At 37.7% G+C, this 27429-nt stretch overlaps 2 protein-coding genes across 2 annotated transcripts; one reads left to right on the forward strand and one right to left on the reverse strand.

The window, feature by feature from the left end:
• The first annotated feature begins 6333 nt into the window (after positions 1 to 6333).
• LOC129927843 (neuronal acetylcholine receptor subunit beta-3-like) lies at positions 6334 to 27217 on the forward strand. The gene is made up of 7 exons (XM_056039375.1): positions 6334 to 6602; positions 9161 to 9291; positions 10633 to 10750; positions 13529 to 13693; positions 22668 to 22797; positions 24811 to 24983; positions 26747 to 27217. The coding sequence occupies exons 1-7, from the start codon at positions 6357 to 6359 to the stop codon at positions 27104 to 27106; spliced, it is 1323 nt and encodes a 440-aa protein (XP_055895350.1). The 5' UTR covers positions 6334 to 6356; the 3' UTR covers positions 27107 to 27217.
• LOC106078131 (uncharacterized) lies at positions 15533 to 20987 on the reverse strand. Its single transcript, XM_013238889.2, has 2 exons — positions 20850 to 20987; positions 15533 to 18908 (listed from the first exon to the last, which is right to left on the reverse strand). Exons 1-2 carry the CDS (start codon positions 20929 to 20931, stop codon positions 15709 to 15711), a joined length of 3282 nt encoding a protein of 1093 aa, XP_013094343.2. The 5' UTR covers positions 20932 to 20987; the 3' UTR covers positions 15533 to 15708.
• Positions 27218 to 27429: the final 212 nt, after the last annotated feature.

The following is a 27429-nucleotide window of genomic DNA, read 5'->3' on the forward strand; positions in this document are numbered from 1 at the left end:
ACATTTCAAATGTGTAGTTTTATAAAACGCGAGAGCCAAAGAAACTAAATGTGGACGCCGAATTTAGAATCTACCAAGAAAAGTGAATAGATCTTTAATTTTTATGTGGAACATGATAATAAGCCACATATTTGTTTTGTAACATTTGGCTGTATGGAAAAACCACAACATATAAACTGATTATAAAACAAAGATGGCGGCATTCTTGGTTTTAGCCGCGAATAAAAATGGTTAGACTACACCTAGACATTCGAGGATCGATGTAAATATTTACCAAATATAGACAAGAACATGGGTCATTGCTAAAGTTATCTACAATGTTGCTCCCATTTTAAGTAGAGAAATGAAGCCAGTTTCCGACGCATAGAAAAAAAGAGATAAACTTCCATCAGCTCATTAATTAATGCACAAGATCCACAAGTTTCTAATAAAATTGTTTCTGTCCAATTTTCGTCAAGTGGCCCGCGACACACGTGTCTGAAATTAAAATGGCCCGCAGGTCAAATAAGGTTGGGCATCACTGGTATAGAAGATTCTAGGTTGATGATAGACCTATAGGTATAGACTAAGAAGACGGAACGTATTATGTTAAATGTTTCTGATCTTTTATTTACTTATTTCTCTTTAAATAATGAATACATTCGGGAATACCCGCTGACGTATGTGTCTTCAAGCTAGAAATTGTCTAGACATCCAGACCAAGTTTGATTTGAAGAAGATTATATTTTAAAAAATTATCTTATCTTATAAAATACAGTCGTTACTTCAACAAGGAAGATGATTACGTAGTACGTGTAACGCTGGCTCAATCGAGTCATGCATGTTAATCAATTACTTAAATTCTACCAAATTATTGGTTTTCCTGGCTGACTCAAGCAACCCATTCCATGCTCTTATAGCACTAGATAAGAAGGAATATTTGTTTGTACAAATTTGTCCTAGCATATGGATTAAGGAATGTGCCTTTATCTCTGAGTCTTTCTGAGTATTTTATTTTTGTATTTGAAGATTATGGTCCAGTGTTTTTATGTATAACGGTAAAATCAGAGTTTTCCCAATGTGGCCAATTAACTAATACTTATTTCCCAATTAGAAGCTATCAAATTTATAAGAAAATGGTAAGAGCCGTTTTTGAGATTCAGATCAAGGTTTTGTTGTTGTTGTTTTTTTTTTGTTGTTGTTTTTTTAACCCCCCCCCTCTCCGGAAGAATTTGCAAGGTGATAAGAGACAAAATCTCAGACACGCTTGACATCATAACTCATGTCTAGTTCGTATGTTGACCATTCAAAAAACATAGCTCTCTAATACCTATAAAAAAAAACAACAACCTATTATCGCCCTCAAATAAAAACGTTAGAACAGGAAGTCATTACATTTTCAATTCCTCTAATTAGCTTGCAAACTCTTTATGGGTGGGCAGACACTGGGACAAGAATTTCGAAAACGGCCCTAACGATTTTCCTAGAACTTTGTGGGTGGAGGGTGGGGAGGTAGCCAACTGGTCACATTGTAAAAACTTTGGCTTGACCGAAGTAATTTTTCACTTTAATCATGCTCAAATTAAATAAGGCTTTTAGAATTCGTATTCGTCTGCTTTGTATTCGGTAAATAGTTGAATAAATAAATAAAAGTTCGTGAACATTTTGAGAACCGTCTGAGGTAAAATAGGCTGGGCTCGAATAGAAAAACTTGACTGTGCAAGCTGACTGGATAGACTCCTAGTTATAGATTGAAGCATTACAAACAAAGAAAACAGAATGAGAAATCTTTATTTAAGATTTTCAATCTATTAATAGCAAGCTTTTTGTAGTATCCGGTGTAGAAGATAAAGGACGTGCTGATAACTTGTCGCTTTTTTTTAAAGGGACATGAAATAGTTCTACGCACATTTTAGCACTAGAAAAAAATCAATCAATGCTGTTTTTAACTCGTTTTTAGTTGGCAATTTGGAAGCTCAATTTAGTGTCCATGACATATTTTGGGGTCTATTGTGGAAATGTCCAATAAAGGAGAAATTGATTTTGTTTAAACTTTTTTTTTTTTAGGTTACTTGTTATAAGCTTTGTGTAGAGCTCTTTTCAAGACTTCAGATAGTATTCTTAGTGATATATAGCCTCTGATTGACAAAAATAATTGTGTAGCAATCACTAGTCAGACTTGAACAGTAAGTACGCTTCTATTGAGTTCAACCAAACACAGTTCCTTCATCTTTGACGTAAAAATGATCACAATGACATTTCATTACGCTTTGACCTCGAGAACACTTGGAAGCAAACAACAGAACTTTGTGTCCCTCCCTTCTTCCAGTGCAACGGAGATTGTTTTCTTGACATAAAAAGCTTTGAAGAAACCGTTCATTAAAGTGCCAGTTGATGCGTAGGATATGCAATTAACGGCTGTACAGTGTCCACACGGCGGTAACTGTGTTCTGGTCACTTCACAGCGTGTGGGAGAGCGAGAGAATTTTAAAAAAAAATGTATTTAGTATTTAGATCTACTGATTGCACTTGAGCTGATTTCTTTTTCTTCGTGTGTTTTATTGGTTGTTGTTTTGTTCATTGGAATAAAGGTTCAAATCACGTGACAATACTTTCGTTTTCTTGCAGCATATTGATGGCTACGTTACAACGTTGTTTACAGTTTCACATTGACTACGTACTACGTTTCTCTGTTCGATATAGATATATATATATATAGAGAGAGAGAGAGATAGATAGATAGACAGATAGATAGATAGATAGATAGATAGATAGATAGATAGATAGATAGATAGATAGATAGATAGATAGATAGATAGATAGATAGATAGATAGATAGATAGATAGATAGATAGATAGATAGATAGATAGATAGATAGATAGATAGATAGATAGATAGATGAAATACGATAAACTTAAATTGTCTTCAATAGTTTTAAAACGTTTATACTTTCATAAAAAAATATTAACAACTGCGGTAACAATAAAATTCCTCAGTAGACACTGCTGATGGGGCTGCAATGAATAGACCTTGTTTTTAATAACTTAACTAAATAAAATTTAGCTCTTGTGGTATGAAGGGGGAGTAACCTTATAGGGATTTCGGGCACGACATGGCCTAAAGTGTGCCGATGTACCAAAAAAAAATCAAACTCAATTTTGTTTCTCTTAATGGCCAACGCACCAGTTTTACCAGTGTGAGCAAATAGCTAGTAATTCTTTTCCCATTTTTTTTTATCAAAACCGTTAAAGCCGTTTTCGAGATTTGTATCTTATTGTTGCTACTGATGTTTTATTGTTAATGTTACCGTTGTTGTTTATATAGTTTTAAATTATGAATCGCTTGTTTACAAAATGAGGCTTACAAATATATCGACAAAGACTTTGCAAAGAATAATTAGTACAAGATTATGAACATACGTTATTGTTGTTATAACATGACATACATGTGATATCATGGGCGTAGCCAGGATTTTTTTTCGGGGGGGGTTTTGGGGGGGGGGGATTTTTTTTCTCTCCCCCCCCCCCGGGGAAATTTTTTTTAAATGTATTTATGTGTGTGTGTACATAATTTTTATTACATTCTGACCCTTCATTCTTTCGGAAGACGTTTATTGTGACCTAGAATAGGTTCTACCATGAGTTAGTGGAAAAATTGTAGATTCCCCGCAATTACTAGCAATGGGGTCTGGGGGAGCGCTAGGGCGAAGCCCCGCCGCCAAGCACTATTTCTGATAATGAAAGCCAACAAAATGCATATTCTGAGGTATCTACAGTGCATTTTCCTGCTATTAAAAAGTTTTATTTCAAAAACCTAATGTGCTATTCTTACTGACTTAGACCCTCCCGCGCCGTTTGGCACATTTGACGTCAAGCTGTTTCCATAAAATTGTAGATTCCCCGCAAATACTAGCAAGGGGTCTGGGGGAGCGCTAGTAGCTCCCCCAGCGCGGGGCGAAGCTCCGCCGCCAAGCACTATTTCTGATAATGAAAGCCAACAAAATGCATATTCTGAGGTATCTACAGTGCATTTTCCTGCTATTAAAAAGTTTTATTTCAAAAACCTAATGTGCTATTCTTACTGGCTTAGACCCTATTGCGCCGTTCGGAGCATTTGACGTCAAGCTGTTTCCATAAAAATCTGTCACTGGTAATGTCTGAAGCCTGTTCCCACTTGCCATGAGGACCTCAATGAATGAGTGGCGTCAAGTTGTACTAGGCTATCATTGCAACTCTTCTTATGCGTAATTCATTTTGTCGGAGAACATGTCCCGCAAACCTCATGCGTCGCTCTCTCACAATCTTACTAAAGGGTCGACTCCCAGTTCGGCATAGGATTTCCTTGATTTAAACCCGATCTCTATAACTGACTCCTAAAATCTGTCTTAGCCATCTTTGTTGAGCCACATTTTGTGTTTTTCAATTTCGGCAGATGACTATTCACTGCAGTTTATTAATGGAGCCCTGCCACTGGTAAAAATGTGTAACATCTCTTGAATACGCTCTTGGAATTAAGTGACTGTAGTTTGCTTTAGATTTTATATCGAAAAGAGAAGTTTTATCGTCAAAATCATCTGTTGGGGGTTTTCCACCTCAAAATGCTCTGTAGGGGGATCTTAAACTCAAAACCATCTGGAGGGGTTTTAAACTTTAAAAAAAAAGCCATCTGTAGAAGAGGGGTTTAAACTCAAAACACCCGATTGGATTGGCTACGCTTAAATAATTTTAGTGTGTAATTTGCTTTTTTTTTATATTGAAGAGGTATTTTTAGCATCAAACCCCTCTGAATGGGGGTTTAAACTCAAAACCCCTTTTGGCAACGCTCATAGCATTTTGAGTCCGTAATTTGCTTTTTTTCTTACACTGTAGATGTATTTTTTATCCTCAAACCCCCCTGGCGGGGGGTTTAAACTCAAAACCCCTTTGGCTACGCTCGTAGATTTTAGAGTGAGTTATTTGCTTTTATTTATATTGAAGAGGTACTTTTTAGCTTCAAACTCCACTGGATGGGAGTTTAAACTCAAAACCCCTTTGACTACACTCATAACATTTTGAATGCATAATTTGCTTTGTTTTTATTATTAAAGAGGTATTTTTTACCTTCAAACCCCGCTGAAGTGGGGTTTAAACTCAAATCTGAGTCAAAACCCATTTAGCTACGCTCATAACATTTTGAGTGTTTAATTAGCTTTTTTTTTATATTGAAGGGGGCGTTTATCGTAAATTTTAGAGGGGGTTTTAAAATCAAAATCTTCCTTAACTATGCTCTTGGAATTAGTGGATTTTCGTTTGCATTTTTTTTTGTTTTGTTTTATAGAACTGCAAAAACCCCAGGTAGAGGGTTTAAAACTCAAAACCCCTGGTAGGGGTTTTTAAACTCAAAACCCCATGGTAGGGGTTTTTAAACTCGAACCTCTCTGGTAGGGGTTATAAACTCGGACCCCATGGTAGGGTTTTTTAAAATCGAACCCCCCTGGTAGGGGGTTTTAAACTCAGAACCCCCTGTTAGGTGGTTTTAAACTCGAAACCCCTTTGGTTGTGCTGGGGCAAGTGATGGTTTAGTATTAAAAACTCACCTAAAATAAACAAAATCAAAGCAAAAAATCAGTCATTAAATTCCGACTCCCCCCCTTCGGGTGGGGGGGGGGGGATTTCATTTCGGGGGGGGTTTGAACCCCAAACCCCCCCCCCCTGGCTACGCCCATGTGTGATATACATCTAGACATTTTTATTATCTATTAACGTATACCTAAAGCAGGCACAATAACTCTTTTCAATTATAAGATTACATCTACATAATTATATGACATTTTTTTTCTCCTTTGGTTTTCCCTAGCCATTGTTTCTCAAGATTTATCTAATTAAGAACTCTACAAATTAGAAATCGAAAGACTGTAGCACTACGTGCATCTTTAGAATGTATGCTTGGCAGTAAATAGATAATTGTCATCAGTAGTGAATTAACAGAGCTGTCTTTTTTCATTGAATGCCTTTCAATTGGTCGCCCAACCATAGTGCTATTATTATGAACTTTTAATTATCTCATGGTAAATGTATTCTCCCACGACGGTGGTAAAGTGTTTTTAAAAATTCTATTTAGAATAACTTTTCTTCGCTTGATACCAAGCTGTTCATAAGACTATGTAACTACACTTTAGACAAGGTTATATTATCTGGCGTCTTTAACTGTTGCATTTCTTAGGGTCTCGAGGGTGTGTGCAATGAGTAAACAGATGAGTCATACAACGGCTTTATCTGCGTATATAGTAGCAAAACATATAGGTCAAACCGTCAAAGTTGCAACCTTTCCTAACCTTCGTACTATTTATGTTGATAAAGAAAGTCAAGGTTTCTATCCAGCGCTAAGACTAGCTAAGATGCTGTTGCTATGGATACTGGGGTTCGTGACTAAATGCAGTGGTCAGAACTACTCTGACGGGCTGGAAATTATGAGGACAAAGTTAAAAGCTGACAATTATAACCCAGACCTGCGTCCATTGATTAACCAATCAGCAATCATTAGCGTCTCTGTCTCTTTTCAACTGGTGTCCATCGTGGAAGTGAATGACGTCACGCAAAGCTTCGTCTGCAACGGCTTCCTTCCCTTGACCTGGACTGATGAGGTACGTGTATTGATTGAGGACAAACAAAGTTAGTTGCTTGATACATCTTTCAAAAACACTTTAGTTAAAGTTACATATTTTAAGGTGATCTTTCAAGCAATTCTGCAGGTCGATCGATAAGATCAATAAGACAAGGGACGATGTCCTTACAGCTAAGTTAACTGTTGCAGATAGTATTTCAAACTTTTCATTTACATTTACCTATCCCTTAGTGTGTTGGACTGTTGGGGCACCATGCAAGAGTTGTCGACCGTCTTTCTCCATTCCTCTCTGTCTTTTGCTTTAGTTAGAACCTCTTTCAATCGCAGGACCGTCCATTCTTTTATGTTGTCCTCCCATCGCTTTCTCTGTCAGCCTCTTCTTCTTTTTCCTGGTACTGTTCCCTGAAGGAAGGTCTTTGCGACCCCCGATGATATTGTAATATGGCCATAGATTTTTATCTTGGGTTTTTTTTACGGTAGTTAGCAGGTCATCATGGGGTCCAATCGCTGAGGTAATCTTGTCTCTAATCTCTTGGTTTGTCATCGACTTCCAAAATTTTTATTGGTGTTGACATATACCTTAAATATTTCTTTATTAATTGAAGATGTTCGAAGATGTCCAATGTAATTATGGTAAGTATAAACAGGGCAAGGACATCTACTGCAAACATGTCGTAACAACTACAATCAAACATATATTCATTTAAAATGGTTTTAATCCTTCTTTATTATTATGGAGGCGCAGTGGCTGGGGGGTTTAGTGCTGGATATGGTGTGCGGGCGTAGTTTTACATCACTAAATAGTGGTGATACCTGACGTGTTTTAAGACTGACTCAAAATCTATACTACAGGCTTTGCAAAGCCCTGGACCAAGGCCCCCCAATATCGACACTGTCATCATGGCCTCACACAATATAAAGCAGCGCTATGGCACCTCTGTAATAATGCAGTGGGTACCGAGTCACATAGGTGTGACTGGCAACACTATTGCAGACTTCTTGTGGAGTCTGGGAGCGCATGAGGCGCCCTGACCGCACTTCCCCGTGGTGGAGGCTGTCCAGGCCTGTTCAAGCTATTATAGCACAGTGCAGTGCAGTCCACTGTCCTGTTGGCTCATATTTCTCACGGTGATTCGCTGCGGGGAAGAAGAGGAAACCGTGCCTCATATTCTGTTTGACTGCACCAGACTTGCTGATCTCCGCCTCGACAGGTCTGGGAGACCAAAAATTCTCGACCTGTATGGTGACATATACGCACTACGCAAGACAGCAGGGTTTCTGTCCATGGCTTTTGCAAGAGAGGATTTAAGCCTCTCATGCCCTCACTCAAATAGAGTTTGATGATGATGATAATTATGACATGTGTAAGAAGTCTCTAGTTTTAAATTATTTTAATTTTTTTTTCAAAACTTATATCAACTGTCTATCTTTCTGTCTCTGGTACAAAAGTTTGTATACGTTATTACTCCCACACCCATTCTCACATCAATTAGAAACATTGCACATTTATTCATTTGCATAAACAGGAATTAATTTTAAAAAAAGATAAGTCAATTGATTACTGGTAATTAATTATTTTATTTGATACCAACAAAGAAAATTAATCCTTCAGTATTCACAGATAGCGTTAAATACGTAGGATTCTTTCCCCTTAGATAATTGTATACGTTATTTTTCAAGTAGAAACTTTATAAAATTATTTATTGTACCAAACAAAACATGAATCAATAAAAAAAAAATTAACCAATCAGTCAGTTATTATTGGGAATTATTTTTTTTATATCGAATACGGGAAATGACTTTTACATTTTTAATGCTAAGAAAAATCGAAAAAATCTTGGAAGACAACGGCCACCCGCTCCATCAGAACTACGCCAGGTCGTCGCGAAGTGGGCGACTGCTGTCAATCAAAACAAGAACGGAGCGGTACAAAAACTCGTTCGTACCTCACTCGGTCAGACTCTATCACCGCCACTCATTGATCAGGGAACATGAAATGCACCAAGATACCTGTGTGTAGTCGCTGAATGAACTCTTTATGTTGTCAGTTGTATTTATGTGTATTTTTCTGTTGTGTTGTCTTTATATGAGAAACGAGTCCTTGTAATCACAACAAATTTCCGTAAGGATCAATAAAGCAGTCTTAGTCTTAGTCTTAGTCTTAGTAAGTGCGGAGTTCTTTATCTTAGGTAAGCTGTTTTCTTTTTTTTTTAAATGATTTTCTTATATATTGCTTGTTTCAACGCTCCATTTGAAGTTTGTACACTGCAACCTAATGAATGAATGGGCGTCAATGTCTTCGATTCCGAAGATTAAGGATGAGTGCAGTGTTACATATAGTCACGCAAACCCAAATGCGACCTGCATATTTTGCGACATCTCATGTAGACAAAGCCGTAGTTTATTTAAGCTTCCTTTACGTCTTCTGCGCCTGTCTTGCACTGAAAACTAATACAAGTGTGATAGTAATTGAACGAAATATTCGTTGGATATTTCTGATAATTTATTTTTGTTAGACATGCTGCTGTTTTGTTTTCTTGTAACTTATCTTTTTTTTTTAATGATTCCATGAACTAGATCTTAGCGTGGGAACCTAGTGACTACGGAGGTTTGATGTCCATACATCCTCTCCCAGAGGCGGTCTGGAGGCCGAGGGTCGTGCTCTTAAACACAATAGACAAGAGAGATTTATTCGGGGACGACAAAGCGTAAGTTCCTCTTTGAAGTGTGAATGATTCTAAGTCATCAGGGTCGCCACATGATCTTTTTACAAGCACCAGTGAATGACGAATAGCAACCTGGTTGAGTAGTATGCGCTCTGGTCTGTTGTTCGATTGTCTCCAATTGTCCAGGGTTCGATTCCTGCCCTTCCCGACGTCACGAGGGAGGTTTGAGCTAGGATATAAAAAAATGTATTTCAATCTGAAGGAGCATCCAAACGCAATTTGATATTGTGATATTTGTAATCTCGTAGTGATCCAATAATTTAGTGTGCAGTGCTTCACACATTCAGAGTATTTAGTGGAATAATTTCCTTATTTATTTTTTTTTTGTAGGAGATATCAGTTCACGGGGTAGCCTTATAGTTAATTATCTCAATAGTTTGCGTAACACCTACTCAGGCCTCGCGGAACACAGTTCTAGTGATCCAGTGATCTGGTCAGTATTTTATAGAGTACATTGAATGGCTTATGAATTGTTTGTTTTTAACTGGTGGCTTCCTGATAACAAAGGAATGGTTGTAATGACTTTATAATGTATTAAGTCAACGTAAGGAGGTTTGATCCTATGAATGAGAATCACAAGGAGATCTTATTCTTACTCGTTCTCACTTCTGAGCTAGCAGACGTAGCGTAGAACTGGTGATCTCCACAGCAATCCTATACACATTATCTTAGAGAGAGAGTGTCTGTGTGTGTGTCATAGTGTGTGTTTGTCATAGTGTATATGTCATAGTGTGTGTGTGTGTGTGTGTCATAGTGTGTGGGATAGTGTGTGTGTGTATCATTGTGTGTGTGTATAGACTGATGTGGTAGTATGAAATGAGATGCTATTTTTAGAGACAGGAAGTGAAAGTCCTATGAAAGCCATGTGTAGAGAAAGAATGGTGGAGGCAAAGAGATTGGGCGATATGAGCGCTGATTAAATATCATTCAATATTTTGTGTTCAGTTAGTTTTTGTTTGTTTGTTTGTTTGTTTTTTTTGTTTTCTAACACTACTTCACTCACTGATATTGAAAGTCTTGTATTGTTTTTTGTTTGTTTTTTTAATATTTTGATGTAAAAAATCATTTTGAGATTTAATTGAAATGTGTAATTTGACTTAATTACAAACTAATTATAGACGCCTATATAGAAGATCTAATGAGCTATATGGAACAGCATACCAAAAACTTTCACACACAAAACTAGCATTAGAGTTCAGCTTTAGAACGATTTGTAACATTTAAAATTATATTGCTTTTTCACAGGAGAAATGTTTCTAAATAGTGAGACCTTTTTACATAGTTAGAAATTCAATGATTCAAAACTGCTGTATCTATCCACAGTCCACTAAACGTTGAATCCACTGGGCTAACTCACTGGATACCTGGCAGTCTATTTCTGACGTCCTGTGAACTGGACATGACCAAGTATCCTTTTGACAAACACACTTGTTTTATCCAGGTACAAGTAGCGTAAACAAAAAAATATAAGAAATACTTTTTAAAAACATAAAGCTTATATTAAGTGTCATTATACCAATTAGTTTCGATCAGTCGTGTCATTGTATGTGCGATTGACCAAGACAATAAATCTGTGCGATTAGAAATATTTTTACCAATTATTTTCTTTAGCTTTTAGCTTTCTCAATGCGCTATGAAAGGTTGAGGGAAGGAGGGGAGTATTATGGTGAATGTTTACATGATCAGGGCTCTTATATATACTCAGGGCTCAAGAGTCCTTAAGGGGATTAGTTCAGCTTCTACCACTACATCTGTCAAGTACGATTTATTTCCGTTGTTCAAGATACCAAACAAAATAATCAATTACCAATAGTTAATAAACTAATTGGTTAAATTTTTTATTGATTCTTTTGTTGTCAGGTAAAAGAAATAATTGTTCAAAATTTCAGCTTAATCCGGGATTTGGAGTGTGAGAAATAATGTGTACAAAACATTTACAATACAGGCTGACAGAGTCGATATAAGCTTTTGTAATAAAAATGTGGGAGTGACACTGTCCTACTTGGCACCCCGTCTCTTGACATAGCAATGGCAGATACAGTCGCAAACAATACTGACTCAACCAGTCTCAACTGGCTCCAAAGCTGGCCCACAACTGGCCCACAAACAATGTAAGAAACAAGCCTTCCTGTATTTACCGGCTCCTCGGTCTGGATAGCAGTGAAAAGAACAGATGTATATCAATATAGGAACATTCCCTAGAACGAGAAACATAAGGCCCAAAAAAAAGCGCTCAAACCACAGCTCCTCGACGGAAGAACGAGTTACGTAAACCAATGCATTACAGCAGTACGACAGTAATAGTGCTATATTGTACAGGTGCGCAAGATACTCGGTGCACACTGGTTCAATCTCTTGTCTGGCGCTCAGCAAACAGAAGAAAAACAAACAAAAAAAAAAGAAAAGAAAATATAAAGTGAAAGAATTAGAGCATATCGTTATCAAATTGCACTAAAAATAAATACTTTGGAAATACAACAGGATGTCAATGCGTGCCACCAGATGTTTTAGTATATGACTGAGGACTATTCAATAGACGTGTGTTAGACGCTAATACAAGTAGATTTGATATGGGTACATATTTGCATGAATACACTTTGAACCTTGACAAAAAAAAAGGTATAACTATTATGATAGAAGCTAAAATAAGAGACACGTCAGAATTGTCTGATTGTTTCGCTAAAGTCTCTTTACTGACAAGCTCGTCAAACGTCTTCAAACAAAACAAGTTTTACAGGTCTCGAGCTGTGAGATGTAATTAGTGATGAATGACTCATTTGTATGTTTAACTATTCTTATACTCTCTTATTAACGAGAGAGAGAGAGAGAGAGAGAGAGAGAGAGAGAAAGAGAAGAAAAAAGCGTTACAATATTTTTAGATGTTTGCAGAACCTCTAAATTATCGTTTTAACATTTTTATAGAAAACTTCTAGTATTTCTATGATGAGGGCCGGCCCTGGATAAGTGTATGCCCTAGGAGGTCAAGTGAATTTGGTCGTCCCAAACGAAATAGAAAAAATAAAAATAAACAAAAAAAAAAACTTATTGAAAACTTAGTGACTCCAACAATAACAGTGGGGACAGGTTTTTGCTATTTCTTCTACAAACAAATTGTTTGATTCCTGTGAGAGGCTCTAAGCCTAAGGTCGGCCCTGCTATGATATTTCTTGTTATCTATCTAATGATTATAGTGTATCCTCAACTAAAATCAAGATTATCTCTTCCGTATCTCTATGTATCTCTATGCAGTAATGTATATCTACGTTATCTCTTTTGTAAATGTGAAGATATTCTACAGTCTCTAAGATCTACAATGTTTTGTTAAGACATGGTTTGAGACAATAAAAAAAAGTACTCACCCATTTTAGCGTCGCCGCTGCCACATCTCGCCGCAGCCCAATCCAGTTTTAATGAGTCAATAATCCCAGTAAAAGAAATTCTTTACAATATTCCAAATCGAAATCACATCCACTGATCCACAAACACAAAAATAAAACATTTCTCAATCTCTCAATCGAGACAATTTTATTAAAAAGCGTCATGACTCTTGACACACTAACACACCCGTCAAGGTCAACGGCGACCTTTAGCATACATAAAAATCACACTAGTTCGCAAATAAAAATGGTAGGGGGGGGGGGCAGGTTTTCAATTATTTTTTTTTACTCAGGGCCGGCTTTAGGCATAAGCAAACTAGGCAGCCGCCTAAGGCTTCCAATTGGTAGTAAAGGATTAAAAAAAAATTTAGAGTAAACAATAGCCACACTTGGATTAGATCTGAAACATACTAGAGCACCATGACTCTATGTTTACTAATTTAACTCTTTCTTTACTACGAATATTGCGATATATTTTGCAGATTAAGATATAGTAAAAGTAAAGGTAATATTCCCTTTAAGACCATGATGTAAAGGTCATCTGTTTCTGTGGCCCACGGTTAACGAGGGTGTCATGTGGTCAGCACAACGACCGACACCCTTTACTTTTCCCCAACTTATGTCAGGTACCCATTAGAGCTGGGTGGACTCAGAGGCGCCCAAAGTTCCGGAAATTAAAAATCCCAGATATAGACGGGCAGGTTTTTTTTTATTAATTGCATAGTTTTATTTTTTTTTTTTTTTTTTTGTTTTACTTTGTTGCTGTTTTTTCTTTTGGAACCACCAAAGTCACTTTAATTATTAAATGCCGGCCCTGTCTGAATATTGTATCTCTTTTTCAGTTGATAGCAATGACTTACCAGACTCACGAACTACATTTCATCGCCCCAAAGTCTCCGGAAGTTGGCCTCACGTTCTACACGCCTCACGGGGAATGGAACTTATTGAAAACAACCATAGAGGCCTTCAATGACACCTCAGGATTTGTTAAATACTCATCCATAAAGGTCAAGCAGCTGTGTTACTTCTGTGTTACTTCTGTGTTTAATGTGTCCTAGTTCTTTCACACGGGGTTCCTTTTTAGTACATATAGAAAGTAACCCTTAAGATTTAAATTCATTAATAGAGTCATTCACTCTTTTGATTTCTTAATAATTTACGGATCATGAAATATATTACGGTTAAGGCAAATAACTGAAACTGACCAGACATCCCTACCAAGACTTATAGCCTGGACTAGAAACTGTACGTACTTCCTGACTACATACAGAAATTTAACCTTTAGTTTTCATAAATCGAAATATCTTTTTCTAGCTTCAAATACTTGGTGTGTAGATTTTAATCAAGCAACAGAACCGAAAATGCGATCAATTTAAAATCATGTTTGTATTTTAAAAAAAGAATAAAAGATGTACTATTAAATTGTGGGGTGCGGTGGCTAGTAAGGCGCCTGCTCTCTGAACCGAGGAATTTATTTTTTTAGGTATTTTTAGGACACCACCGAGTCTACCCAACTCTAAGGGGTATCTGACATGAGTTGGGTGAAATAAAAGTGGTTGGTCTTTTGTGCTGACCACATGACGCTCATGCTTGCAATTGGGACCCGGTGTTTACTTAACAGAAGCCATTAGATTTGTTCTGTGTTGAATCTAATGGTTTACTACGGAATAACATCACCGGCAAGCTTATCGCCAAGTAAACTTTGGCTTCTACTTTTCGCTAAAAGGTTCAATCTGAGAAAACAACATTGGAATAGACGAAATTCCAATATCACGTGGTTTCTTTAGCTTGTTCTCACTGCTAAATGGGAGGGTCAGTCAGTGGGCTGGTGGAATGTATTGACATTCTTCCTTTTAAACTAGCTGCAAATATTATAGAGATACATTTTATCAGTTTACTTTGAGGCGAAACTCGAGGGACAAAGAAACTTGGGACTGACTTCATTGAGCTGAAATCTGCTCCAATCTGCACCTTTCCTCATCTCATTGACTTTTGTAAACTATGGTATCAAATACGTTTTCATTTTTTTTTTTTTTGTATATAATCAGTCAAAAACTATTCTCACACATTCTTGAAATTAGCAAGCAAAAAACTTTTTAAAAATATTTTTAAAAGAATGGGAGGGGGGGGGAGGGCCCGGTGGGGGGGGGGACTCCGCACTTTAAACTGTATCTCTTAATAACGATAAAGTTTTTTTCCTTTAATCTATATCAAACAAAAAGGTTTATTATTTGAGATTAATTGAATAAAGTTTTTTTTATTTTTACAATACCTCTTTCAAGTAACTCATGGATGGTGGGCGGTCACTGATCTCAAAAATGGCTCTAACGATTTTTCTAGAAATTTTTACAGTTTAGTATATCGTTGAGCAAACATTACTAGCCGCATGGGGAAAACTCTAGTTTGACCGTTATAATTTTTAAAAGTAAAAAATAAACAAATGTAAATTTAGCTAGAGACGAAATCTGGGTCTAGATCCTACATCGTTTATTGAAAGGACTATCGCGCTCATAAGTGGACCATCGCGTTCGGGAATTTTCGAATGTAAGGTTTTATTGATTCAAGTGTTTAATACATAAATGTTCAGGGAAATTTTGCATATTGTCTTCTAGATGTAGATCTAAATGATTATCATTGGAATATTAAAAGGTGTATTAGATCTAATACTGATCTATACCTAATAGTTCTATACATACTTTCAGTTATCACAACCTAGAACTAAGGGTACAATAGACACTTTCAATTGTTACAAGCTAGAACTAATAGTACACCAGACACTTTCAGATATCAAACAAATACGAATAGTAAATTAAAACAACAACATATAATTTAGAAAAACAACATCATTTAAATTTTTTTTCTGTTTAATTTTTTGTTGGAATGAAAACATGATTTGTTTTCTCACTTGTTTAAACCGTTATAGAGACTTGTCTTTTCGATCAGGTCTTTTAATGATTTCCACTTATTAGCGATGTCTCGTAACAATGTCAACAATATAAAAGTCTTGGCTTTTAGTTTCCATCTATTCATATTTGCATTTCATTGTTTCTTGACTCGTCTGAAGATATTCATTACGTCGCGTTAGGAAAACAAACTTTGATTGAGATCTAGATCTACTTCTTCTCTGCTTATTTCTTATTCGTAGATGGGGCATTCTTGGGTTTCTTACACAGTAGGTTTGACTTACTTCATTGCCTAATCTGGACAAATCATCTTGCCAATATTGGCTAAGGCAATTATTCTTACCCTCGGATGGGCCAAGCCAGATAGACGAGTCCACATTATCAGGACCGACAACTCGCGACTTCCTGAAAGGCTCAGATTCGATCAAATGGCTGACATGCTGAGCTAAAAGCGGAACTGATTCAGACTTACTGACGGTTGAATTATCAATATAGTCGTTTGACTTGTAATAGTTGTTACTTAAATTCGGCGCTGAAATAGACCTTCTATCAGTAAGCGTTTCACCGGTGTCGCTGAACGATTCGGAAAAGCTATTCGGCAATTTCTTTGAGTTGTCCTCCGAATGCCGAAGAGATGTTGAGGAGATGATCGCGTCAATTTTCTGAAGTCGCTCTTTCTCTTCCCGCAGTAAGATCAACGCATTATCACGAGAGCCTTGTGCCGGGAGGTCGCTGTAGTAGATGCGCAAAATTCGAAGCAATTCGTTTGGAGAAATGTCAGCATCAACGTTGACTGGTTGTCCAGCGGATGGCGTCATTTCAACTTCGTCGATGCTCAAATTGTTAACTGGAGCGTCCGAATTCAGATCCTTACTTTCAGTTGGAGTGTATAATGTAGTTGATACGAGTGGATCTTCGAGGGATCTCTCAGTTTTACTAATGAAAACTTCAGGTTTGTTTGCTTGTGTGATTTGTTCTGAATCTTTGTCTTGGAGAGTTCCGCTTTGAAAGGAACTAGATATGTTTGTGTTTGGCTGTTGAAATGACTCTTGTATTTTGTTAAGGCAACATGTAGACGACGATGAATGCTTACAAGTAGATTCGGAAAACTGGGAGACATCCTCCACTCTGACTGGCATGGAGCTGTCTGTTTCAAAAGGTTTCGGAGATCGTCTCTGATCAATGGATCTGTTGAAGTTGTTATCAAGATATCTATTCCAGGGATAGTTAGTGTACTCTTCCTTTGCCAGTCTGTCAAACCACTGAACGCTCTTAGGAAAAGGCTTTGGGATGTCGGAGCCAATGGCTGCTGTGTCAACCCTTCTGGATTTAAAACCGTACTCATCCATTATGTCTTTTATTGTCCGAGTAGTTGGACCAGTTGTTTGACCAGTTGTTTGACCAGTAGTTTGATCAGTAGTTTGACCTGTTATAGTCTCTTGTAAATGCTTCAGATATTGAGGCCGACACGGCTGTGAACACATGCCAGTCTTTTCAGATGTTAAACAGTCTTGGCCAGTGTCCAACGGTTTAACCAAGTAGTTTAAACTCTCTCTGCTTTGGCTTCCAGCTGGAGTTTGCTTTACGTCCATGTGAGACATTTCATCAATTCTGAACTTTGTCACCTCCTTGAACTTGGCAATTTGTTTCAACAGCTTGTCCATGTGGACGTGCTCTGATTCGCCATTCTTAAGCGGCTCCTTTGTGGAGCAGGATTTGCTGAAAGCTGTAGATATCGAGTTTGAGGAAAAGTCTTGTTGTAAAACGCTGCTGAGCCAGGGTTTACTGTCAGCAGCTTTAAAGGAAAATCCAAACCTATGATTGCACATGTCATCTAACTCTCTTGGATTTGAGGCCATCTCGTATGGGACCTCAGAGACCGATCCCTTCAATGCATCTCTCGGGGCGTAAATAAAAGCACTTGGCGAACTGAAGGTGGCGGCTGTGCCTGGAGAGCAGTATTTGGCTGTTGCGTTTCTTCGAAGAATGTTGCTGAGCCCGGGTTTATAGTAAACGTCCTGACCAGCGTTTAACGAACAGTCAAACTTATTATTCCACATTCCACCTATCTCTCTTTGATTTGCGGCGATCTCGCAGGGGACATTAGAGACTGGCCCGGTCCATGAATTTTCGAAAAGAAAAGCATTGGATGTCGAGGAGCTTGATGAGCAATATTCGTCTTTCGTGGTTTTATTAGGAATACTGCTGAAGCCGGGTCTACAGTCTACAGCTTGATCGGCTTTTAATGAAGAGCCAATCTTATTATTGGATATTTCACTCATTTCTTTTGGATTTGTGGCCGTCTTGCATGGAACATCAGAGAATGACGACCAGGAATCTCCGAAAGAAGAATAACTTGTTGGACTGCAGCATCCATCAATGCCGGGAGGAAAGACGTTTGATAGCGCCGGACGATCCATTGCAAATCGCTGTCTATTAAAAGAGTCATCCACATGAGACGTCAGTGGGGGAATCACGTGCTTGTTCTTTATTCTTGCACGCGCTTTACACTTGAGCCTTCCAAATTTGAGCACCTTTCGGAGTGGGCTTCGGCTGGAATTAAAACACCTTGTACTTTTGCCCAGACCAGAAAATATGAATGGATTAGCTTGCTTCTTTTTGTTTATCAGTGAAGATCCTTGGCAATCAAAACTGGGAGGTAAGGGCAGAACTTTGGTGGGGTTAAAAAATGTCACATCATCGCCAAGACCAGAAAGTTGATTTATATTAGATTGCTTCTTTTTCTTTATCGATGAGGATGCTTTGCCACCGAAGTGGGGAGGCAATGGCAGAAATCTTGGAGGATTTAGAAACATAAGGTCTTTGCCGAGACCAGAAAGGTGATTATGATTACTCTGCAAATTTCTGTTTATCAAGGAAGATGCTTCGCCACCGAAACAGGGATGCAAGGGCGGAAATCCGGAGGGGTTTAAAACATTCAGGTCTCTGCCACAACCATAAAATTGATTTGGATCAGCTTGCGTATTTTTGTTTATCAAGGAGATTCCTTCGCCACCGAAACGTGTAGGCAAGGGAGGGAGTTTGGCGGGGTTACAGCAGTGAGTTTCGTCGCCTTGACCAGAAAGTGGATGAGGAGAAACCAGTTTCTCTCTGCTCGTCGTCGAGCATGTGAACAGAGCAGACGACTGACTCGAACAGAGGCTGCAGTCACTGCATCTCTTTTCCAGCGCTGGCTTCTCCAGGGAGAGGGAGCAGACATTTGCTTTGACTACCCTGTTGGCTGACCTCGACAGTGACCTCTCAGCAGACGAATGGACGATTGGAGATTGTTTGCGAAATTTTGACTTTTTCAATAGCTCTGAAAAGATAACGGACATAGAAACATACCATGAAATCTAGAATGTCAGTATTAAATAATAATGACTAAACGTAATTAAAAAAGCAAGATTATAAAGATAGTTTGTGTTATCACACAAACTCATAGGCGGCTCCCATCGGATCTCTATCGGATCTGCCTATTTGCAAAAAGAGAAATTGTTGTTGTCAAATATTTAAATCTCTTTTAATTTGGGAATTAGATCATTCATGGAACTCATCTCTGGGATAAACAATATTTTATTTTGGGCATATTCGTTCGGCTATAGAAGTATGTTATAAGTCTAATGAAATGCACAGTGAATGGACCTAGAGATACGCGGCACTTTGTCGACGCCGTTTTGTCGACGGCAGTTTTTGTCGATATCCGTTATGTCGACGGCCGTTTTGGCGTTAGGATCTTTGTCAATTTTTCAGAAAATAAGCTCAACATTTTATTCTTAATATCATTTTTCTATACAAAAAAAAAGGCCTGACTATTTAAGTAGATGACACAAAAAATGTTAATGTAAAAAAAACAAAAAAAACAAACAATTAAAATGTTAATTATTTAAAAAATAACTACAGCATGTCAGAGAACACGAGGAGATTCTCTCTTCTTTCTTTAATATCTCAAGTGCCGAGAACAATAGTATTCCCAACTCTCTCTTTCAGCCAGCACTTTGGTAATGGGTATCCCATAACAGCAGTGTTTAGATCATAATATGGCCCGACCTACGTCCCCTCATGTGTGATGGGATCATGTTATAGTTGGAGACCAATCACCTTCAAAACGAGAGAAAACAAGGTTACAAAGACAGTTTGTGTGGAGACACAAACTCAAAATCGGCCCCCCGAAGTGGTCCACCCAGGCAGGTAAAAAGGCAGGTTTGAATATTTTTAGAAAGAACATATATATTGGCAAAACAGTAATAATATATCAAATAAACGCACACAATAAAAAAAAAACAAGCATTCAGACTAACTAGAAAAATGAACAGAAACTTACTCAAAGAAAGAAAAGTATATTAATTTATTAAAAGACGTGATAATAAAATTAATCTGTATATAACAATATTGTATAAGATATTAACAATACGTAGGCCAAAACGTCCTTCACCAAAAGGGTGGTGCTTAAAAGATCAGAACGTCAAATTGACGTCGCCAAAACGCAATTGTTGTTTTCATATTGATCTAGCGCTTTAAATGGCATCAATATGAAAAAGAATATTGTGCTAGACAAAGTAAAGTATTTATTTCAAATCTTCAGATCTATAGGGCAGATGATCTTTTTCTAGGGCTTTTACTTTCCCCAACTAGAGTTAGATACTCATTAGAATTGGTGGAACTCAGAGGCGTCCTAAAATTCCCGAGATTAAAAAATCTCACTTTTAGCCGAGATTCGAACTCGAGAAAGTTCAGTTTGGAAGCGAAGCGTTTTACAACTTAGCCACCATTCCACGCATCTCATTCTCACGTAATATGTGTTTTAATTATTTGTACTTTACAAAAAAAGACATAGACTTCTAGAAACTAGATTCAAAACCTTTGTTAGTTCTAAATCTAAAGTTCAATTATTGATTATAATTGATAATATCGAACAGATTAAGCCTAAGGCTATTGACTATTGATAAAAAGATCAGTGTCTAGATTCTAGATCTAGGTGATAAGTATATCTATATTTTATAATGAAATTTGATCTAGATGATAGATGTAGTCTAAATGTAAAGAGATAGGGGCTTTTTATAATGATTATTACGGCTTTCTTCAGTCGCGAAGCCACTGTGGACCATTTCATAGTAAATGAGATGAATTGCCTGGGAATTAAACATTTAGAATCTAGTTATGAGTTATGGTCAGATCAATCATACGATGTAGCCCACAACAGCAGTCTCCTTCTCTCCACGCTACAGACTACACAAAAGTAATGGAAGTAATTAGTTACCGAACAATCTAATGAGCAGAATCACTACGATCAGCAGGACGCCAAGGTTTAAAAGCATAAAGACAACAATTATCCCGCACATTGTCAATTGTACTCCCTCCGTGGCCGCTGCATGGTCCGTGACTTTTTACGCATCCGTTCACAGCTTGTGCCGCAAAGAAATGAAAAACACGATTTGAAATGCAATGAAAATGGTGCGCATCTTTTTTTTTATATTTGAACATAATAAAACAAAATTCTCTAACAAGCTCGCGTGGTTTAAGTGTCACAGTAAAGTACGAAAATCTATTCTTCCTTATGCTAGGACCAATTCGTACAAGTGCTCGTTCTGCCTTGTTGCCATTAATGTATGGAATGAGTTGCTTGAATCAGCCAGGAAAACTAAAGATTTAGCAGAGTTTGAGTCTTTAATTAACTCGCATGACTAGATTAACTCACGCATACGAGTAGAACGTAATCATCTTCTCTTTTGAACGAACTTTTGTACATTATAAAATGAGATCTATAAGATTAAGTAAAATAAACAAATACAAAATACAGCAGTGAAATTTATTATAAGATCTTTCGTGATAGTAGAATAAATTTAGTGATAAATTTAGGAAGTAAAAACAAAGATGCGCAAGTGTTATGGAGTGTGTGTGTGTGTGAGAGTGCTTGTGTGCGTGTGCTTTTATTTATATGTGTGTACTTGTGTTTGTGTGTGTGTTTGTGTGTGTGTGCTTGTGTGTGTGCTTGTGTGTGTGTGTGCGTTCGCGCGCGCGCTTGTATTGGTAAAGAAAACTGAGGACGTCATGTAACCTCATTCTTGCAAATAAGTTTATAAAAAGCGGTGAACCGCTTAGGAAAGAAAAGTACTGGTCAGGGAAATGTGACAGACGTGTGTTCATGAAAAATTTTGAAGTGAATTAAAATACATTTTAAAGTGTCCACTCACTGTCCAGTATCATCTCATTTCATTTGTGTTTCTACATAAGACCTACATTGAAATACAAAGCTTGATCTATTTTGTCAAGTGAAGTCTATTTTGTTTCATAAGAAACTTTTAATCTTTATATAATGTACGTTACTCTATTCCCTTATAACATAAACAAACCAGGATCGTATTGGTTATTGGAGTATCGGGGCATAGGCTCGGTGGGCCGGTGGGCTGCTTTGGATGAGCCATGTTCTTTTCAAACCTCTTCTCTTATAAGTTGTAGACGTTACTCCATAAATAAACATTATTACGCTGGGCTAAAACTTTGGACCCATCATGATGACAGTTTACAGTGCATTTTATGTGACCAAAAAAAAATCCGCTGCCGAGGACAGATGCAGACGGCGAAAAAAAATTATAATCCACCACAGGCGGAAAATGGTTATGCTTGACCTGGATGTGGCATAATATGTGGGTCAAAGCACGAGAAATACTGCATTCCTTATAAATTTTCGGATTCCAAGACAAGCCTTATTATTATTATGTGCCCAGGCAGTAATATCAAAAAGTTTCAATATTTATATAGCTAACAGGCCACCTTTACGGAACATGTACTCTACACTAGACAAACTCTCGCACATACATGTCCAGTTTCCGTGACCGTCTTAAAAGTTTTTATTGTGATTTCGACGTACGAATGGATGCCCGACATGTGGGACAAATTTGTGGGCCGGATTGTAATGCCAGGGTGGATTTCGTCAGCCTGACCATCCCTGGCACCAACTTAGTGAATACAGGTGGCAGAAAGTCAGTTTCTAATTTCATTTTAATATTTCCATTAAAGACTAAAATCCACAATGTAAGGGAGCTAATTATCTTTTCTCCTTGTATTCTTCCAACAGATCAGCTTCGATATACAGAGGCGTCCATTGTTTCTGATGATCAACATAGTACTTCCGGTCATCTTTTTATCTTTCTTGAATATACTAGTCTTCCTGATCCCGGCAGATTCAGGGGAGAAAATTGGATACGGTTAGTTGATTTTAGAAACAGTAACAGTAGTACTTTATTATTATTCATTACTTTAAAAAAAATATAGGTTCAGGTACTCAGTGTTGGTTTACCTAACTTTTAACTACTAATTAATTTATAATAAACATCGTTAAAATGCGTTACATTTTTCCGTACATTGAAAATGGTGCCGGTACGCCGTACTGGTGCGTACCCTCATTTAAAAGTTCTGTTACTATTATAATTATTTATAGGAACTAAATAAACAATAAAAAATACTTTTATTCCTTTGGGCCAATTGAAAGTGTTTCAATATTAATATATAAACTTCACATTTACCTGTACTTACAGCGTTCCATACCGTACTAAATATATACATGGAACGTTCAATTTATTGAAACAAACATAGAAATATCATGTATTGTTGGAATAGACAGGAGAATGCACGCATGTGTGTGTGTGTGTGTACAAAAACTAAGGGAGGAAATGCAAGTGTGGGAATATGTGAGTGGAGGTGAATATTTGGAAATGAATGCATTGGAATGCATGCGTGGGAGTGTGCGTGTGGAAGTGCATTGAGAGTACGTGTGTGTGGATGCCTGCGTGAAAGTGCATTGAGAGTACATGTGTGGGAATGCCTGCGTGAAAGTGCATTGAGAGTACATGTGTGTGAATGCCTGCGTGAAAGTGCATTGAGATTACATGTGTGTGAATGCCTGCGTGAAAGTGCATTGAGAGTACATGTGTGTGAATGCCTGCGTGAAAGTGCATTGAGATTACATGTGTGTGAATGCCTGCGTGAATGTGCATTGAGAGTACATGTGTGTGAATGCCTGCGTGAAAGTGCATTGAGAGTACCTGTGTGTGAATGCCTGCGTGAAAGTGCATTGAGAGTAACTGTGTGGGAATGCCTGCGTGAAAGTGCATTGAGAGTACATGTGTGGGAATGCCTGCGTGAAAGTGCATTGAGAGTACATGTGTGTGAATGCCTGCGTGAAAGTGCATTGAGAGTACATGTGTGGGAATGCCTGCGTGAAAGTGCATTGAGAGTACATGTGTGGGAATGCATGAATTATCATGCATGTTTCGTAGTGGACGAATGTGGAAGAATATATGTGGGCTAAAAAATGGGTGATGCATGTGTGGGGGACGAACATGGAAGAATATATGTGGGCAGAAAAACGAGTGATGCATGTGTCTGGGACGAACATGGAAGAATATATGTGGGCAGAAAAACGGGTGATGCATGTGTGGGGGACGAACATGGAATAATATATGTGGGCTGAAAAACGGGTAATGCATGTGTGGGGGAGGAACATGGAAGAATATATGTGGGCAGAAAAACGGGTGATGCGTGTGGGGGACGAACATGGAAGAATATATGTGGGCTGAAAAACGGGTGATGCGTGTGGGGGACGAACATGGAAGAATATATGTGGGCAGAAAAACGGGTGATGCATGTGTGGGGGAGGAACATGGAAGAATATATGTGGGCAGAAAAACGGGTGATGCATGTGTGGGGGACGAACATGGAAGAATATATTTGGGCTGAAAAACGGGTGATGCATGTGTGGGGGAGGAACATGGAAGAATATATGTGGGCAGAAAAACGGGTGATGCGTGTGGGGGACGAACATGGAAGAATATATGTGGGCTGAAAAACGGGTGATGCATGTGTGGGGGAGGAATATGGAAGAATATATGTGGGCAGAAAAGCGGGTGGTGCATGTGTAAGAATGTATGTGTCAGGTGACTGTGTGGGAAGTCGTGCGTGTAAATGCAATACTTTAACTGTGTTTTTGTCACCTAGTGTAGCATCAGTCATGCTACACACACACACACACTTAACACATTTCAAACACATCTACACTTATCATCGCGAGTGCCTAGCAGCAATAAAACATTAGTCATAAAGAGTCAATTCTAATTACCATTGTCTAACACAGGTATGAAATTCTATATTGCCTCGTGTAAGAAATGTTTGAAACTATTGTTGCCTCGCCTAACAACTGTTTTAAAATATCTATGACCCAGGTATAACAGTGTTACTTGCCCTATCCGTCTTCCTGAGTATTGTAGGCGGCATGCTGCCCAGGTCCTCCAAGTCCATGCCGGAAGTGACCATGTACCTATTTATCCTGCTCATTATCTCCATGCTGACAGTGCTGGACAGCATCGCCATCGTCTGCCTGCATCACATGGAAGAGGTAGGTCAACCAAGGTCAAGAAACATTTCATACAAGAAAACGAAAGTTAAATTTGTAAAAAAAAAAAAAATTGTGCCAGTTGACATTATCTTATTTAAATAGTTTAAATTTTAGATGTGGTTTCAAATATATTCTTAGCTACCTGGCTGATTGGAATGCGCTTCGAACTGTGGTACCATAGCTGCAAAAGCTCAGAGAACGAGAAAATGCCAAGATGATACATGTACCAGAGTCGCCAGACAAGGGATATTACCGTGAAATATAACTACTTGGACAAAGACCAGAAGAGTTACGCCGAGTACAACACATTTAATATAACAAAGGCCGCGATGTCGTACCTCGCCCACCGTCATCCCCTCTCCCTGCACGAAGTTTGGAAAAGAACGTAATAATCTTTGTTTCTGAAATCACATCTGAAATTTACAAGTTAAAGTCAAGGACATTTCAAAGTTACAAGTCTAAGTCAAGGACATCTAAAAGTTAAAAGTTAAATTCAATCATCCCAAATTTGAAATAATACACGTTACTGATGTATCATGAAAGACTTATTTAAATACTCTTGCTGCGAGTATGAGTATCTCAGATTTAGTGCATATGAACTTACAGATGTAGCTAATATTTTTTAATTGGTAATAGCATAATTTTAAAAAAAATACTGACCACTCGTGTCTAACATTTTGCTTGGAGGACATATTACTTTATCATATTTGCAAAAGAGAAGCTAATTATGTCTTACCCATGTCAATCCATTCATTCATGTTAATCAAGGATTTAAACTCTACTACGTCGATGATTTTCTTGACTGATTCAGCCAACCCATTCCATGCTATAACCTGGGAAGAAGGAGCACTAGTACGAATTTGTTTCTAGCATATTAAATACGAAATGTGCCTTTTAATTTTTGACACCGGAGTCACGAGCCGCATCAGCTCAAAATAGCGTTGAGTTCAATAGTATTGAACCTTTGTGGTTTCAATCTGCACTGTGGGTAGAAGCTTACAGTTTCGCGTGACGGATATGATCCGCGTGATGTACGCCTGACAACACTGCCATAGATCAAGTTTCTTGGTCTGGTAAGACACTAGCAAGACTGATAGTACTTTATGCAATACAGGCTCCTTATTTCCTTTATCAAGCTTATATCAAGTCATTTTGTCTGTCTGTCTGTCTGTCTGGTAAAAATCTTGTACTCGTTGTTTCTACCTCTTCCCCATTCTCGAATCAACTTGAAACTTAGTAAAATTATTCATCGTCGATAAATATACATTAATCTATTTAAAAATTAACTAATTGTCAATTAATTAGACGTAATCGATTAACTAGTTAATATTAAATATGAACTACGTATGGGGACATAAGACTTGTTTAGAGAATTATATTTTTCACTAACAAATTTAAACTAAAAAGAGACTATAAAGCCTTCTATTTTTACAAGTACTCGACTAGCTCAGTGGTTAACAGGTCGGATTTCCTTCATAGCGGCTCGATGTCAAATTCAGACTAGAGCAACTTTTTTTAAAACAGCTTTTGAAAAAGGAGCACGAAACGTCCTCCCAGATGCCTCCGTCCCATAACAGGTCCACAAAAGTTATACGACCATAGCGCCCTGAACATATACTTTAAGCATGTTTTATTTATTAATTAACATAAAAACAAATTATTACAATTTATCAAATAGCACCAATTTATTATCTAGTTTAGATCTAAAATTACATGATTGAATCAAAAGTGTGTTTCATATTGAGCTTTGCTTGTGATTTCAGAAAGAAACAAAACATCTCAGGGCGAAGCACAATTACAAGTCCGCCATTAAAAAAGTAACCACCCTACGACAAGCGGTGACTGGTCTAAATGGAGTCTCCAAAGTTGGGCTGTCTACCATAGCTGCAAAGCTCAGGGAACAAGGAAACGCCAAGACGATTCATGTACCAGAGTCGCCAGACAAGGGAAATAACCATGAAAATGACTCCTTGGACGAAGACCAGAAGAGTTACGCCGAGTACAACAAATATAAAATAATAGGGAAATACATTGATAAGGTGTCACTGGTCGTATTCTTGGTCGTTTGGCTTGCAGTCACGGCTGGATTTATGCTGGACATTGCTTCACCTCACATCTTTTAATCATTTTATAAAAAGACAGTAATATTAATTTTCTCATTTGTAAATGGACATTATTAAAGCATTCGTTGTGATATCTAACCAAATATTTCTACCTCCCACAAGGATTACATCACAGTGTAAATTGGAATACAATTATCTTGAATAGTGTCAGGGTTCACTTATGCTTGGCTGGACTTGGTTGGTGTGTTTCTCGACTTGGCTCGTTAGGCTCGTTAGGGGGTTACTTAAATACGAATAATTATCACAAACAAACTCCGACTCCAAATATATATGAATAACACAAGTAATACTTTAATACTTTAATAGTATCTGATAGTATCTGA

Source organism: Biomphalaria glabrata, chromosome 8 (assembly GCF_947242115.1).
Source record: "Biomphalaria glabrata chromosome 8, xgBioGlab47.1, whole genome shotgun sequence".
In the NCBI taxonomy this organism is placed as follows: Eukaryota; Metazoa; Mollusca; class Gastropoda; family Planorbidae; genus Biomphalaria; species Biomphalaria glabrata.

Bases quoted from the DNA above. Each gene is read 5' to 3' on its own strand.
- LOC129927843 (XM_056039375.1), top strand. From the start codon at position 6,357: ATGCTGTTGCTATGGATACTGGGGTTCGTGACTAAATGCAGTGGTCAG. The intron at 6,603-9,160 runs GTACGTGTATTG...TCCATGAACTAG, and splicing joins CCTTGACCTGGACTGATGAG to ATCTTAGCGTGGGAACCTAG. The intron at 24,984-26,746 runs GTAGGTCAACCA...TTGTGATTTCAG, and splicing joins GCCTGCATCACATGGAAGAG to AAAGAAACAAAACATCTCAG.
- LOC106078131 (XM_013238889.2), bottom strand. From the start codon at position 20,931: ATGTGCGGGATAATTGTTGTCTTTATGCTTTTAAACCTTGGCGTCCTG. The intron at 18,909-20,849 runs GTAACTAATTAC...TTATCTTTTCAG, and splicing joins TCTGCTCATTAGATTGTTCG to AGCTATTGAAAAAGTCAAAA.